Source organism: Lepidochelys kempii, chromosome 10, assembly GCF_965140265.1.
Source record: "Lepidochelys kempii isolate rLepKem1 chromosome 10, rLepKem1.hap2, whole genome shotgun sequence".
Classification (NCBI taxonomy): domain Eukaryota; kingdom Metazoa; phylum Chordata; order Testudines; family Cheloniidae; genus Lepidochelys; species Lepidochelys kempii.
The window spans coordinates 57,034,644-57,049,164 of record NC_133265.1 but is presented as its reverse complement, the minus strand read 5'-3'; the positions used below and the strand labels follow the sequence as shown (position 1 = coordinate 57,049,164).

Genomic DNA, 14,521 nt, shown 5'->3' with positions numbered 1-14,521 from the left:
ACTCAAACTCCTTACAATATAATCCTGCAAAGTTACAGCTGTGAGGGATGCATTTTTGATTCTTTGAACAGGTCCCACAGATTTCCCACCTAGTTTTCCCCTTCCTTGAGCTGTGAGTGGTGCACCACTCCCACGAGGTACTACACCTGACACAGGAACAATAACCATCCCATGGAGCACAACCACTCCTTGGAAATCTTTAGAATACTCTCCCCTCCATGGGCAGCCAGATCTACTGGCTTGTCCAGGAAGATCCCTCTCCTCTCCATACATTTTGCACTTGCTGAATCTAATTGTTTTTCCAAGTCTTCATTGTAACTGAAACCCAGACTAATGCAAGGTTGCTCTCTGTCTGACTCTAGTAGTTTGTCTCTGTATAGAAGTTTATGAGTGCTGAAGCCTTCTGTATTACATGACTTTTCAATAATTTTTCTCTTTACCTACACTCTTAGCATATGGCAGCCAGGTGCTGGCTCTATAGGAAAGAGATCCATTTCCCACCAAATACCTATCAAATATTTCTAACATTATTATTGTATGCCTGTATCAAATGCCGACAGACAAGAGGTTTCTTTTTCACTTCTCTTTAACACCTGATTTGGAGAAATTTCTCCAAATCATGGAAGCAAGAGAAAAATGTGTGTATTCATGGAAAGCTGCAAAGCAACTACAGTGAGGTATTTTGGGGCATTTGGGCAAAGACACTAACATTTATTTTCATGGCACTTCACTGGTGAGGGTAAATGCTGGTCCTTAAACAAATTAAGAAGGACAGAGGCCCTGTCTAGGACACACTAGGAGGGGGGAAAACTGCACACACAAAGAAACAGAACAGAATTCAATAGATTCAGGCCTTTCATTCACATTAAGGCCCCTTTATATTACCAGAGTAATATAAAGGGGACTTAGTGTAAATGAGAATCAGGCCCTCCATCTCCTTTCTATTTTTGCTGAAAGAGAGAACTCATTACCTAAGAACCTAGCAGACTCCTCATTGTTAGTTAGGTATTAAGCATTACCATGCCACTGTCTGGGTATATAACTGCATACCTTAATCATTTCTGTTATTTATAGTGAAAATAAGTCAGCATAATATTAGTGATGCATTCAGTAATTCTGGCTCCGATCTGATACCACAAACTGCTGCTGAATTGAAAAAAAAAAAAGAAGAAGAAAACGATTTTGGTCACATCCTGGGCTAGGCAGCACAATGAGAAGTTGGACCTATTAGACATTTTATGAGTGCCACTAGAATTCAGCTCTTTTGCATCATTTTTCTGCTCACTGTTCTCCATTAAGTTGCCATTTCTTCCTGCAGCATTCTACAATAGTGGAGGCAACTGCTGAAGAGCCAAAATATAGTGCTACGACTTTCAGTTATTTTTAGTTATTGGTTCGTTTGTTGCTGCATCATGCTTTTGAGTGCCACCATTCCACTGGAAACCAGGCACATTAATTAAGCTATACCTGGTATTATACACAGAGAAGCACTTGTGATGCATTTGACCTTGGTTACCTGTTACATTAGGCAGCACTGAACACCCACCCTGAAAATTTTCGAGAATGGCCTGGGTGCCTGGCTGAAGATGCCCCAGAGGAAATCAGCTATTCAGTATCTAGACACCTAAGCAGTCACTTTTAGTTCAACAGATTGGAAAGAACATGTAACTCTACTAGATCACCTCAGATAGTTTCCTGATTAACAAGGAAACAATAAATGCAGTTAACATAGCCATTCTATGTCCTTATGTTTTTCTGGAGGATATTGGTTCAGAGCACTTGGCGCCCCTGGCTAGAATACTTCACTATCACCTGCTCATTGGAGCACTAAAATAAATCTCAGTTTTCAAGCACCTACAAGCAAGAGCTCAGCACATCTGTTTGAAGTGTTTTACTCATGTACAGATGTTATGTTTCCCACCCAGTAAATGCTTATCTTACAGGAATCTCACACTATTTTCTCTCTAACAATTACATTTGATTACTGGTTTCCAGACCTGATTCAAGTACAGTACGTTGTTTAATATAAACAGCATCATCAATATAATCCAATACAACAGAGGTGTCAATGCTGCCTTGTCCTAACCTTTAAGAGACTACTTGATTTCATCAGAAATAAAACTAATAAGAACAGCTTATGTAAAGCTAAGGAACATCACAAAATACTAAACTAAGAGAGAGAAACAAGAAATCTTCCTTTAGTGCAGGTAAATTGTTCTGGTAAAGCTGTTGACTGTTTGATATTAAAATGTAGCATTCCCACATGTTTTTACCATTGCTTTCATAATTTTAATTTCCAAAGAGCAAGGAAATAATCATACACTGAAACATCAAATATCCAAGATTTTTACTGCCATATTTCTCTTATTTGTGACCCGTTAAACAGAGCTGGGTAGACATGTTTTTAAAAATAAAAAATGGATTTTTGTTGAAAATATTTTTAAACAAAATTTTTAATGAAAATATTTGAGTTTGTCTAAAAAGAATGAAAACCATTTTGATTTAAAATATAAATTAAAAACTTTGGAGTTTTCCAGTTTTTTGATGAAAACCTAACTTTTGGGAGGAATCTAATGAAAAATTAAGCAAAAAACCATTTATTGTAAAAAAATAAATTAAAAAAAACCCCACAAAACAAAATTACAGGGCAGGAGAAAATTCACTCAAAACTGTCCTTAGCCTATTGTATCTCCCAAAATGGAGGCTTTCCCTTCCCCTGGAAGGAGGGGGAAGAGGAGAGAGAACTCTTCAAGAACCCTTGCCCCCCGCCCTGACATATCCTTCCTCCTTATCCACACTTCTTATTTCTCCCAGGGAAAAACAATTCTTTGGCACCCATGAAGAAACAGATCAATAGCTTCAGGCAGACACAAACAGATAGACCTTTTAATTGAATGCTCTCTCTCTCTCGCTCGCTCCACTTTCATGTGTCTCATTTAAAAAGAGTCTTTAAAGAGAAGCAAGGTAGCTGCTGTCGATATAATTGCTATGTTGGTAAATAAGGGTCTTAAAACACACTGGAGGATGACATTTGATTGCTAGTGCTGTCCTTTTAGGAGCAATGAAAGGAAAGCATATGGAAGGCATAATCGAGACAGCTACAGGTATCAGCAGTGTTGAGAATACAGCTTATGTATTTCAGTCCATCTCCTGTCCACTGTATTTCAACCACACAAAGACAATGTGCTTTAAGTTCCTGATCACTACTTAATTACCTTTAACACCTGAACTATGGACTCTGATCCACAGCCCAGTGAGCATTGCTACTAATACATCCATATCACTGTGCCTGCAGGAAAGCTTGTAGTAAAATTACAGTCTTGACATTAACAGCAAGGTGTGTGTTTACTTACAGCAGCCTTTTTTATGTGCCAGCTCTTATTTTTGGAAGGGTTTTAGTGGGAAGAGGCTGGGTAATTCCGTTAACACACCAACCTCCTTATGTCTCCTTCAAAATGTGTACACTCTAGGTGCAAAGAGAGAGAACGTACAAAATGCTGCCGTAAATAATAGAGATAAACCCAAATATTAAAGTAGGGAGCTGATAAAAGGAGATATTACCTCACAAAGGCAGCAGCCAGGAGTTTACAAGAACTTTAAACATTCCTATGCCTCATTATACATCAGAGCATTTGAAAATCAGATCCTTATAACATTTCCATAAAGAGATCGGAAAATCGGAGAAATGATCTTTAAAAGAACAAACTATTTGTATAACAACTGTATGATTTAAAAGTAATTATGGTGAATTATTTTGCCTTTGTGGCATACATTTTTTTAAGTGAGTATCTTTCAGTACATCGCAATGTAAACTACCCTGCCTTGTACATTCATTGTTCCATTTATATATTCAGCATGTTTGGATCAATCTTAACATTCTTACAAACTTTCTGCTACTCAAGATTAACTTGCTATGCCAGAGTAAATAAAACCATTAATATTACATTGCTAAGTCTAAATGCTGATGAACGTATTTTTAAGGGGATTATTATTTTTAAAGCAAAAGATAAAATAAAATCTAAATAAAGCAAGTAAACCAATAGTACGGTAGAATAAAAAAGGATTTACTGCACTATTAGTTTCTGAATAAAATGATATTTCCATGTGTAAAATTCATGGTACATTTTTTTAAACATGTGTCTTTATCTAGTAAGTGATCCAACAGGTTTTTCAGAGAAAGGCTTTCTGGAAAAATGGTCTATGAAATTTAAGAATCAATGAGCTAACCAATCAAGCTTAACCATTTATTTGCCAATGATGAAATGAATTTAACCTATAGTGGATTTCAAATATGAGGCTATAGTTAGAAGATGCATGCACTATTATAACCTAATCTTTGTGTTCCTCAGATGCTTGCAACATAACCAAGAAACGCAATATAGGCCTAACCCAGAGCCTATTAAAGTCAATAGGCTTTGGATTAGGTTTTATGGGCCAAAAGCTATTACCACGGTATATTCACAACTCACTGCCAGTGCACTTCACTAAGATCTGCAATATTCCTGGTATTACAGACCTGGACTTCGCATAGGAGGAGAAGATCCAGGAGCAGTTAATGCATGGGAAGGAATGAGAAATTCTTGAGGATATTTGAGGAAAAATTCATGAAACGTGAAAGAATCATTTTAGGAGTTATTTCTACAACAATATAAATTACAACTTTATTGATGGTAAATCAGCCTAGCATACACACACATTTCTATAGCAAAGGATAACTATTAGTACTGAAGTTAAAGTTGAGAGATAGCAGTAGCAGCACACGACTAGAGAGTATGGAGTTAAGTATGCCATATCTCTGTAGTGTTTATGCACAACAACAACAACAGAGGGGATATTCACAGATTGGCTGCACTTTGTGCTGTGCACTTTACAGGCTTGTTTTTCAGCTCCAGTAGGTCTCTCTTTCGGGTATTATAACTAATTGTGATGACATCAATTACTGTCATATATAAATTACCATCTGCTTTATCATCTACTATAATCTTAATAGTGTAAATTTACAGTGCATCCAAAGGAACTTTCTGTTATATATGCTATAAAATTTAAAGGTCAATCCAGCCTCTTCAATTGCCCATCCAAAGGCTCCACAAGATCCCCATGGTCCACAGACATAGGGAGTATCCATGGTACTTTATGGGAAATTTCCTCTGCATGTTAGGAGGGCTCATGTCTCAGAAGAATCAGTACAGCTTTTGTATCCCCATTTTACAGATATGCAGAAAAGTGAAGCGAGTTTTTCAAGGTCACACAGCAAGGGCGTGGGAGAGATGGGAATAGAAACAAGGTTCCTTGATTGTGTACTGAGGTGAATATTAGTCCCATGGAAATTAGGAATGGAAAAAAACCTACAGTAGTAAGTTAAATAGTTCACCTCCCTGTCAATATATTGTTAGGTTAGATTGCCAGCCACATTCCCCTGCCAACCCAGGATTAGGTTATCTATTCCATCCCCCACCCAACAAAGTGTTTCCCCCGATAATATATTTTCATGGTATCTGTTCAGTCTAGCTGTAAATCTCTTGAGCAATAGGCCTCCCACACATTTCCTTGGGAGTGTTCCATTCCAAGAGTTCGACTGATGATTTGTTTGTGGACAATATAGTTTTATTATCCTTTCTGTCCTCACAGACATTATTTAGATTAAACTATTTCAATTTAAATCTTTCAATCTCCCCAGCTCCTTAATCATTTTTGTTAATCTTGCCCAAGCTCTCTTCTTTCTGGTAACAAGGTGTCCAAAGCCTAACAGTGAATGTTGAGGTGGCCAAATGGTTAAGGCAACAGACTGTGGTGAGGTAGGGACTTGGGTTCAATTCCCTGCTCCACCACAAACTTCCTGTGTAACTTTGGACAAGTCACTTGGGAAATTGAGGCAGACATTTGGATAAGAGAACTTTCGTACCTAACAGGGGTGCTGTAGATAAGCACATTCATACATCCCATAAATACAGCAGTGTTGAGGATAAATACATTAAGCTTGTGAAGCATTCAAATGCTACAGTAATAGAGCCACACAAGTACCATAGATAGAAAGGTGAAGGCAGTAAACCAGGCGCAATCTCAGCGGGCGGGGGGGCCGGCACCGTCTGCTCTATGACATGCTGCTTCCACGTTTACAGCTTAAAAAGGCATTTGGCCTATTTTTACTGCCATATTAAATATTCCACATGGTCTCATCTCAAGGATAGAACATCTGACACAATGTATGGAGCTTTTTAGAATGACACCAGAAGATTCCAATGAGCATGCTAAGAAAATTGGTCATACATGCTAGATTGGGGGGTGGGGGTGAATTCTTGCATGACAGACTAAATGTCAGTCAACCAGGGAAAATATGTAAAAGGACCATGGCCTGATGTTTACTGGGTTCTTCGCTTGCTCAAGCAGTCCATTTCTCATAACAGCGAGGGAGAGCATGATTTATACCCTACTGTATGGAAAGAGAGTCACAATGCTGGCATAAACTATACTCTTTGGCTGACCTCAGAAATAGACCTGTCAGCCAAGGAAGACTACTATACGAGCAACACAAAACCTGAAGATACTTTTAAAAGAAGGCTGTTAAGTGACTTGGCTCCTACCACCCAACCCAGGAAAGAATTAAAGACGTATATGTATTTTTAGAAACAAAACCCCAGCTAGAAGCTGGCACCATGGACCCTAGCTCTGTCTCAGGATGGAAGAGAGAATAAGGAAACTTATTCCAATATAATAGGAACTGACTAGAATCTTGGCCTAAATTTGAACCAAACGGGGTTTTTAGGTGTGAACAAATTAGTCTAATTTTAAAGAGAAATATATTCTATTTATTTTTATCCATGTTTGTACTTCCTGCTTCCGGTTAGAAAAGGGAACAGACATGCAAAGTACTAAGAGAAAGGCTGTTCTCGCAAGATTTTCAGTGCAAAGTTTGCATGGTTCAGATAAGCAACTGAACAGAAATTTTTAAGGGCCACCCAGGATGGTTTGCCACAGCAAGCCAACCTTTCTGCTAAAGATGTTGGCCACCCACAAAGCGAGGACCTTTATCTCCAAGACTTGTGACATTTCCAGGGAAATATTAAGTCAGGAACTGGGGTTTGCAATTCCATGATGTGGGCAAGGAATTGATGCAGGCAGGATCAGCTGCATTCCTGCATATCTCCTCCTATTTTTGCAATCCATGATGCTGTACAAAGCACTCTCTCCTAGCAACAACCTTTACTCCACTCAACCAAATCGAAGTGTCTGAAACATCCATAGTTCACACATTGGATCTTCTGTGGTTTCAGTGGGCAGGGATATAAAGACCTATACATTCTGTTTCCTATTTTTGTATGTTCACTTTGCTGTCTTGATCCCCTCCCCATGCCTAAACTCATAGGGGATACTTTAACAACCATTAAACTAATAAAACATGTTGTATTTCCGACAGACAGCTGATGAAACTAGCCTTTAAGAATGTGGTTAGATTTTCAGTGCTTCATACTGAGTGTTGTAGGAAGTACAAAGCGAATGACATCCCATCTGTCTGAACAGAAGTTCTGCTTCTTTAACAAATCCAATTACTACAGTGATTGGAGAAAAAATTCTTTTGCCTGGACACAATATCATCCTAGAGCTGAAAAGGATTCGGAAACCGTTTACAAGCTAGTTCCCATCCATTTAAATGCACCAAAAAAATCAGCTAGAAATATACGTTTATGAGTAGTTCACATACAGATGAAAACACAGATGAAGGAGATATTTATTTTACATTTGAGGCTGATTTTTTTTGCCATGTCTATAATGTACACTTATTTATTGTCGGGCAGACAGAATTTTAAAAATGTTAACTGCAAACAATACTAAAAAAAAAATCCAGATATTTTACTATTTGACCTTGGTTTAGTATCACATGGGTTTGGATGAGAATTTCCTAAGGAGCCCAAGCTGGGTGAATTTCTTTGTAAAGATTTATGCATTTCCACATACATTTTATTTTCTGAAGTCAGTGGTCATGAGCAACATAGGGTATGTCTACAAGCAAACAAAAAGCCGCAACTGGCCCATGCCGACTGACTCATGCTCATGGGGCTCAGGTTCATGGGGCTGTTTCACCTGGGCTCAAGATGGAGCCTGAGCTCTGGGATACTCCCATCCCGCAGGGTCCTACAGCCTGGGCTCTCACACAAGCCCGGAAGTCTACACAGAAATGAAGCAGCCCCGCAGCCCAAGCCCAGAGAGCCCAAGTGGGCTGGCACGGACCAGCTGCAGGTGTCTAGCTGCTGTGTAGACATACCCTTAGGGCTCCATCCTGTTAGGGAACACATTTGGGTGGACCCCTATGCCAGATCAAGCTCCACTAACCACACAGGTGCTCCATGCAAGTGCAGGAATCTTTAACATGGAACTTATTGTGGGACAAGGGTGTAGGGATTAAATTACAACGTATTAAAGCCAATCAGGTTGAAGACCACAGAGATCTTTAATGGGAGAGAAATTCTATCAAACTTCTAATAAATCTGAAAAATAAGACTCAGTACAAGTCATGATTAAAATGCCATGAACAACCTAATGTCTGTCATCCTGTGAGATATTCAATATGCTTTATGAAATCTTCTCTTATATTTCACTACTTAAAGCTTAACTTCCTTGGGGTCAGATCCTCAGCTGGTGCAAGTCAGCATAGCTCCACTGACACCTACAGAAATCAATAGGACTATTCAAGGAGTAGGGTATGTCTCAATGTAAGGTGGCACAATTTGGCCTTCCCAGGCTAAAAGCAACTGCCACAATGGAAGAGGAGGCATGGTTTGAGTATTCAGCTGAAGAGATTTAACCCTTACAAAAGTTCAAAAGAGTCCCCTGAAATGTACAAATGTGTAACTTGCAAACTGCAAAGGGGATATTTAAAAGTCTGAGTATTTTGAAATAGAAAGAAGGATGATTTTAATAAAATATGATGCAGTTGTGTGCTGATGTCTGAACCAAGGAATGAGGTAATGTAGAGCATGCTAATGAAGGCTTAACATATGGGCATACGAAGTCCCTCAGAACTACTAAAGGAGAGACTCTCCAGTTGCACATAGAGAATTCCCAGGACAACCTACCTTGCTGAGCCCTGACACACTGGCCCTGGAGGAAAGTTTCAGCAAAAGGGTGGAACTCAGTGAATTGTCACACTGGGAGCTAAGACACAGGACTTGCAAAAATACAGGATTTCAAAAAAAAAAAAAATGCTTAACCATAATTTTAAAAATAAGAGCCAAGCACTGCACTTTCTGCATAAATTCAGATAGATTTAGTCTGCTTCAGTTTTTTGTGGTTTTCTCATTATTTTCTAACCAATGCCAAATAAACTTTACTTCTTTCTTAGTCACAGGAACCAGTTGTACAGTCTGTTGGTGGGGACAACTGCTCCTGGACACCCGGTAGAGAAGGAATAATCTGTACTCTGATCTCCAGGGAGAGTAAGAGTCAGGAAGAAGGTAACATTTTGAGCATCCAGCTATGGGTGAAGAGAGTTGCAATTTCCTCGCAAACAGTATCAAAAAGGGTTCTGATACTGGGCTAGTGTGAGTAATGAGCAAGTTGCAAGATTACCCTGCCACATTTCCCTTCTGGATTAAAAAAAAAAATCTTGATCCTAAAATATCACCTAAAAGACAGGAAAAGTGGAGCAATGCAGTTTAAGTGACATCATGTCGATTCATTCACTATCCCAACGACTAAAAACAATCATGAAATAACCAGACAAATACAATCAGGAATTCTTTACGTTTCACAAAGGAGGAAATTGTAACAGTTGGATTCTCATGATTTTCTCGAATGTTTCTTGAATAACCAAAGGAGCATGTATTAGAATGCAGGAAAGAACAAGTTGGCAAGAAAAAGACCATCACATGCTGATGTTTTTATGAGCAGACCTTTAACAAATACAAATACACACCCCCCCCCCTACAAATGGACCCTAACAAATTCTCAGCCATCAAAAACTCACCACAGACCATGAAATCTGGCCTCCCCCCATGAAATTTGGTCTTTCGTGTGCTTTTACCCTGTACTACATAGATTTCATGGGGGAGATCAATGTTTCTCAAATTTGAGGTCCTGACCCAAAAGGGAGTTGCAGGGGGTCACAAGGTTATTTTAGGGGGGGTCAGGGTATTGCCATCCTTACTTCTGCACTGTCTTCAGAGCTGGGTGGATGGAGAGAAGCAGCTGTTGGCTGGGTGCCCAGCTCGGAAAGCAGTGCCCCACCAGCAGCAGCAGAGAAGTAAGGGTGGCAATACCATGCCATGCCATCCTTGCTTCTGTGCTACTGCCTTCAGAGCTGGGCAGCCAGAGAGTGGTGGTTGCTGACTGAGGGCCCAGCTCTGTAGTCAGCAGTGCAGAAGTAAGGATGGCAACACCATACCATGACATCCTTACTTCTGCGCTGGTGCTGGCAGTGGCTCTGCCTGCAGAGCTGGGCTCCCGGCCAGCAGGCACTGCTCTCCAGCTGCCCAGCTCTGAAGGCAGCGCTGCCGCCAGCTGCAGTGCAGAAGTAAGAGTAGCAGTACCGCAACATCCCCCCCCACAATAACCTTGTGACACCCCACCACCACCCCGCAACTCCTTTTAGGTCAGGACCCCTACAATTACAACACAGAGAAATTTCAGATTTAAATAGCTGAAATCATGAAATTTCAGATTTTTAAAATCCTGTGGCTGTGAAATTGACCAAAATGGACCTTGAATTTGGTAGGGTCCTAACTATAAAGCAATAGAAACATTTGTAGAAGTAAATGCAACACTTTAAATCAGCACACTATAATACGGGCTACTTTTTAAAATGGCTGCTCACTTATTTTCCGTCTTTTTATTTCCTTGTCTATCCAGAAAGGAAAAAATCCTAATTGAATAAGTTTCCTAGAGAGATAATATTTATGTAGCCAAGATCTGCAGCTGCAGCAGAAAAATGCACATGATTATCTACTGGTCTCTGGCAACTCACAGACAAAGGAACTACTCCATTGCTATCAGACATTGTGTATTTTAATTATTATATGGCTTTCATAATTAGACATATAATTTTATTAAAAAAGCAGATGTCTCATTACTGTAGTAAAGCATATGATCAATGATACAACTCCAATCCCTTTTTCACATGTAGTCTGCAATATTAGCTGAAAAACTCAAGTTAACAGTACAGCAGTGTTAAGTATATGGCATAAGGATTACAGTTCTAAAACATTCCACATTGCACTTCTACTGCAGCAATTCATTTCCAGGTAAGAACACAGCATTGCTTTTATTTTACTCACTAACAAGGACAATTGGCAGGCAACACTGCTGCTGCAGTAGATTTACTGTTTATATGGATCTCTGAAGACCACATGTGCATGCAATCTAACTGAAATATTTTCCATAGGAGCCACCACACATTTCAAAGTCCCTGCGCCCGGGTAAGGTGAGTCCATCTATCATTTTCTTTACTCAGTGACAATCAACAGGAAAGTTAAAACCTCAGTGACAACTAGAGGGCAATGATTAGCTTCTAGTCACTCTGAATGTCCACCCTTTTAAATGCCCTGAGCCTCTGATGAAAACTTCCCCCACCTTTTTAATTAGATCAAAGACTGCATTTCCCAACACAAGATTTCATTAAAATAGACCTTGTTTCTGGAATCACAAATATTACCATTCCTTTTTTAAACCACTCTGAAAGCAAAATGCACTCTCTATCTAGAACTATAAGGTAATAACCAGTGCCAATCCAGCAGCAACTTAGATGTGTTTTCAGTTCACCTCCACTTTCTTTTACCAGGGAAAGTAATAAGGCTATTATAACCTTCTGACACGAACAACAGAAGTTAGATCTTTAAAGCAGAAATCACCATCCTTCAGAAGATTTAGTTTTCACTTAGCTCTTTTGCATATTGTTGACATAATATGCAAAAGAGCTTAAAGAAAAGAGGCTTATTAAAGAATAACATATGCATTTTAAAAGAACAAATGGATAAATATGCATCACATTTTAGTTAGGGAGTGGGGAGAGAAGAGTATCAAATGTATCAAGGAGCAGTTTTGTTTTTGCCAGTGATTTCAATAATAAGGATATTTCATATCTATATAATGATGTTTGCTGAATTCTTTCCTAAATGGAAAATGACTATTTTAAATTTTCTGCTTCAATGTGCAATAAGGGCTTGATGTAGAACTAGGCTGATCTGAGCAAAAACCTGGAAAAGCGCATTTAGCAAATGAAGCAGCAACTTCAAATGTACAGGAATGACTGTTTCATTCCATCACTTAGAATTCTCATATTAATAGGAATATCACAAAATTCCTTCAGGGATACCACATATATTCTAAAACAGGGATAGTTTTTCCTATCTCTTATGTATTATTCTAATAATTCACACACATTGAATTCACACCCATATTATAAATATACTCCATACAAGGAGACTTGCAGTGTTTTACATAAGAAAAACACCAAGTAAAAACTTTTTTCAATCATACATCTTTCCTGCAGAAAACTTGAACTTAACATTGTATATCATCAACACTACAGATTGTTCTAAACAGTATTATATTTTTCTACATATTAGCAGAGAAAAATCCACAAAACATGGTGTATCCTCTGTGCAACAATTAAAATCAAGCTGGCTTTCAATAGGTAGTTTCATTTTAGCAACTATAGAATTCTGCAAACAGCTATTTTCATACAGCAGCAGACAACGCAAGTCTAAAATGTAACACTTCACATTAGTCTTACACAACATAAAATCACTCACAATCCCTATTGATAGATAGAAGAGGAAATTAAATTCTGACAAGACGATAATTTTTGACAAGACTTTATACTAGGCTTACCTCTCCCTCAGGTCTTGCTAACACTGCTGTTTGAAAGTAGAGCAATGTTAATATCAGGTAGCTGACAAACATTATTACCCAAAGTTAGAACTACCCTAAAGGAGAAATCCCTCTGCCAAGTACTAACAGCTAGCAGATGCACTTGTGTCTCAGTATCACAGCCCTGTAGTTCTGCTGGGCACCACTCTCTCTCCTTCTGACTCAGTACTACCAAGAGCTTTGCTCTCAGCCACTGCACTGAAGACAACTGGTAAGCTGATCTCTTCATGTAATGACTTCTCCCTGCTGGGGGAGGGGGCTTGAGACAGCAATGAGCTGGGGGCTGCAGTTTGTATAAAGCAAAGAAGGGGAGGGACAAAAATGGTCAATGCCAAGTTATGCATCTGCTCTGATTCATAAAACAAGCTAAAAGGTAACCTTTAATACATAAGGAAGCCTGTCAATACTTATTGACTTAGGTAGGCATGATTGGAGAACAGAGGCTAAAGCAGTGCAAAGATGCCTGTTGATGCTTAGACAGCAAGAGCTACTTTAAAGCTGCAGCATGTCCCTTTATTAAAAAATAAATATCAAAGCAAAAGCTAGCAAAAGCTAGCAAAAAATCAACTAAAACACTATTCAGAAAACTACATATAATCTCTCAGTTTACAAGGAGCCTTACATCAGCACAGCATTAGAGCACAAATGCTCCAATCTTGCAAGGGGACGCAGTCAGCACCCTCAACTCTCATGCCTACTTCCTAGGAGTTGAAGGTGCTCATTACCTCTCAGAAGGTGCTTCCTTGCTTGCAGGAATGGACTCTATAGAAAGATTAACGGGATCATTTATGGTAAATCTTGAGCACCACCACCAATATGCAATCTCTCTCTTGTTTTCATGTAGACAGCAGACCAAAGAAATTTTGATTTAAAGTGATAAAACCCCATCAATGATAAACTGCTTTGACCAGAATTACAGAGTTTCAAAAATAAGGGAAACAGAGAAGCTTTTTGATTGCTTTGTTTTTAGCTGGTGATCATGACATTTTCAAGCAAATAGTAAAACAAACAAATATGGAACATAGCTTTAGTATTCGATCTGCCAAATAGACTGCTATATGTCTCAGAAACTAGCAAAGATGCACAATACAAGCCCTAAAGAATGAAGTGGTTCCTTTTGTTTAAACATGCCTGCAGTTCTTTGTAGGGTGCTCTTTTTTGCTATCATCAAGAAACTAATACAAAATATTTACAAGACATGAAAATACAGTTCTGAAGTCATATTGACTAAATGCATCACACTCAACAACAGAACAGAACAATTTTGTAACATTTAAGAATTTATGGGACCTCTACATCAGCCCTAAAATTCCTCTCCTTCCCTTTCTCATTTTACTTTCTTCTAACTAGTGATAAAATCTTGAGAGTTGGCAACACAAGTCATGTGAGATCTGTTTTCCTTAAAGCTCCTGAAGTCAAGTGATTACATGAGAATCTGAGCTTTCATTTAAAAATGCATTTCTACCCCTCATGGTAGCAGAAAAAACTCAAAAACATGTCTTGAGTATAACCTAAGGTCTCAAAATCCAGAAGGCAAAGAAAAAACAACCCTAATTTATTCTTTTTAAAAATCTCATGCCTTTTATGCTGATTTTATGATTTTGGGGGGGCTTGACTCATGATTTTTGAATTCTTGGGGTTTGCAATACTGTAACTTTTC

At 38.8% G+C, this 14,521-nt stretch overlaps 1 protein-coding gene across 3 annotated transcripts in view; it reads right to left on the bottom strand.

The window, feature by feature from the left end:
- The window catches only part of THSD4 (thrombospondin type 1 domain containing 4), a 622,386-nt gene that overhangs the window by 227,171 nt on the left and 380,694 nt on the right, over positions 1–14,521 (bottom strand). Inside the window, exon 1 of one of the 3 annotated variants that reach the window (XM_073303719.1) lies at positions 12,823–13,040. The exons of the other annotated variants lie outside the window; for them this stretch is intronic. Coding sequence (XP_073159820.1) covers positions 12,823–12,894 — 72 coding nt within the window. The 5' untranslated portion in view covers positions 12,895–13,040. Of the gene's footprint in view, positions 1–12,822; positions 13,041–14,521 lie in introns of those variants that run through there. 3 annotated transcript variants of the gene reach the window in all.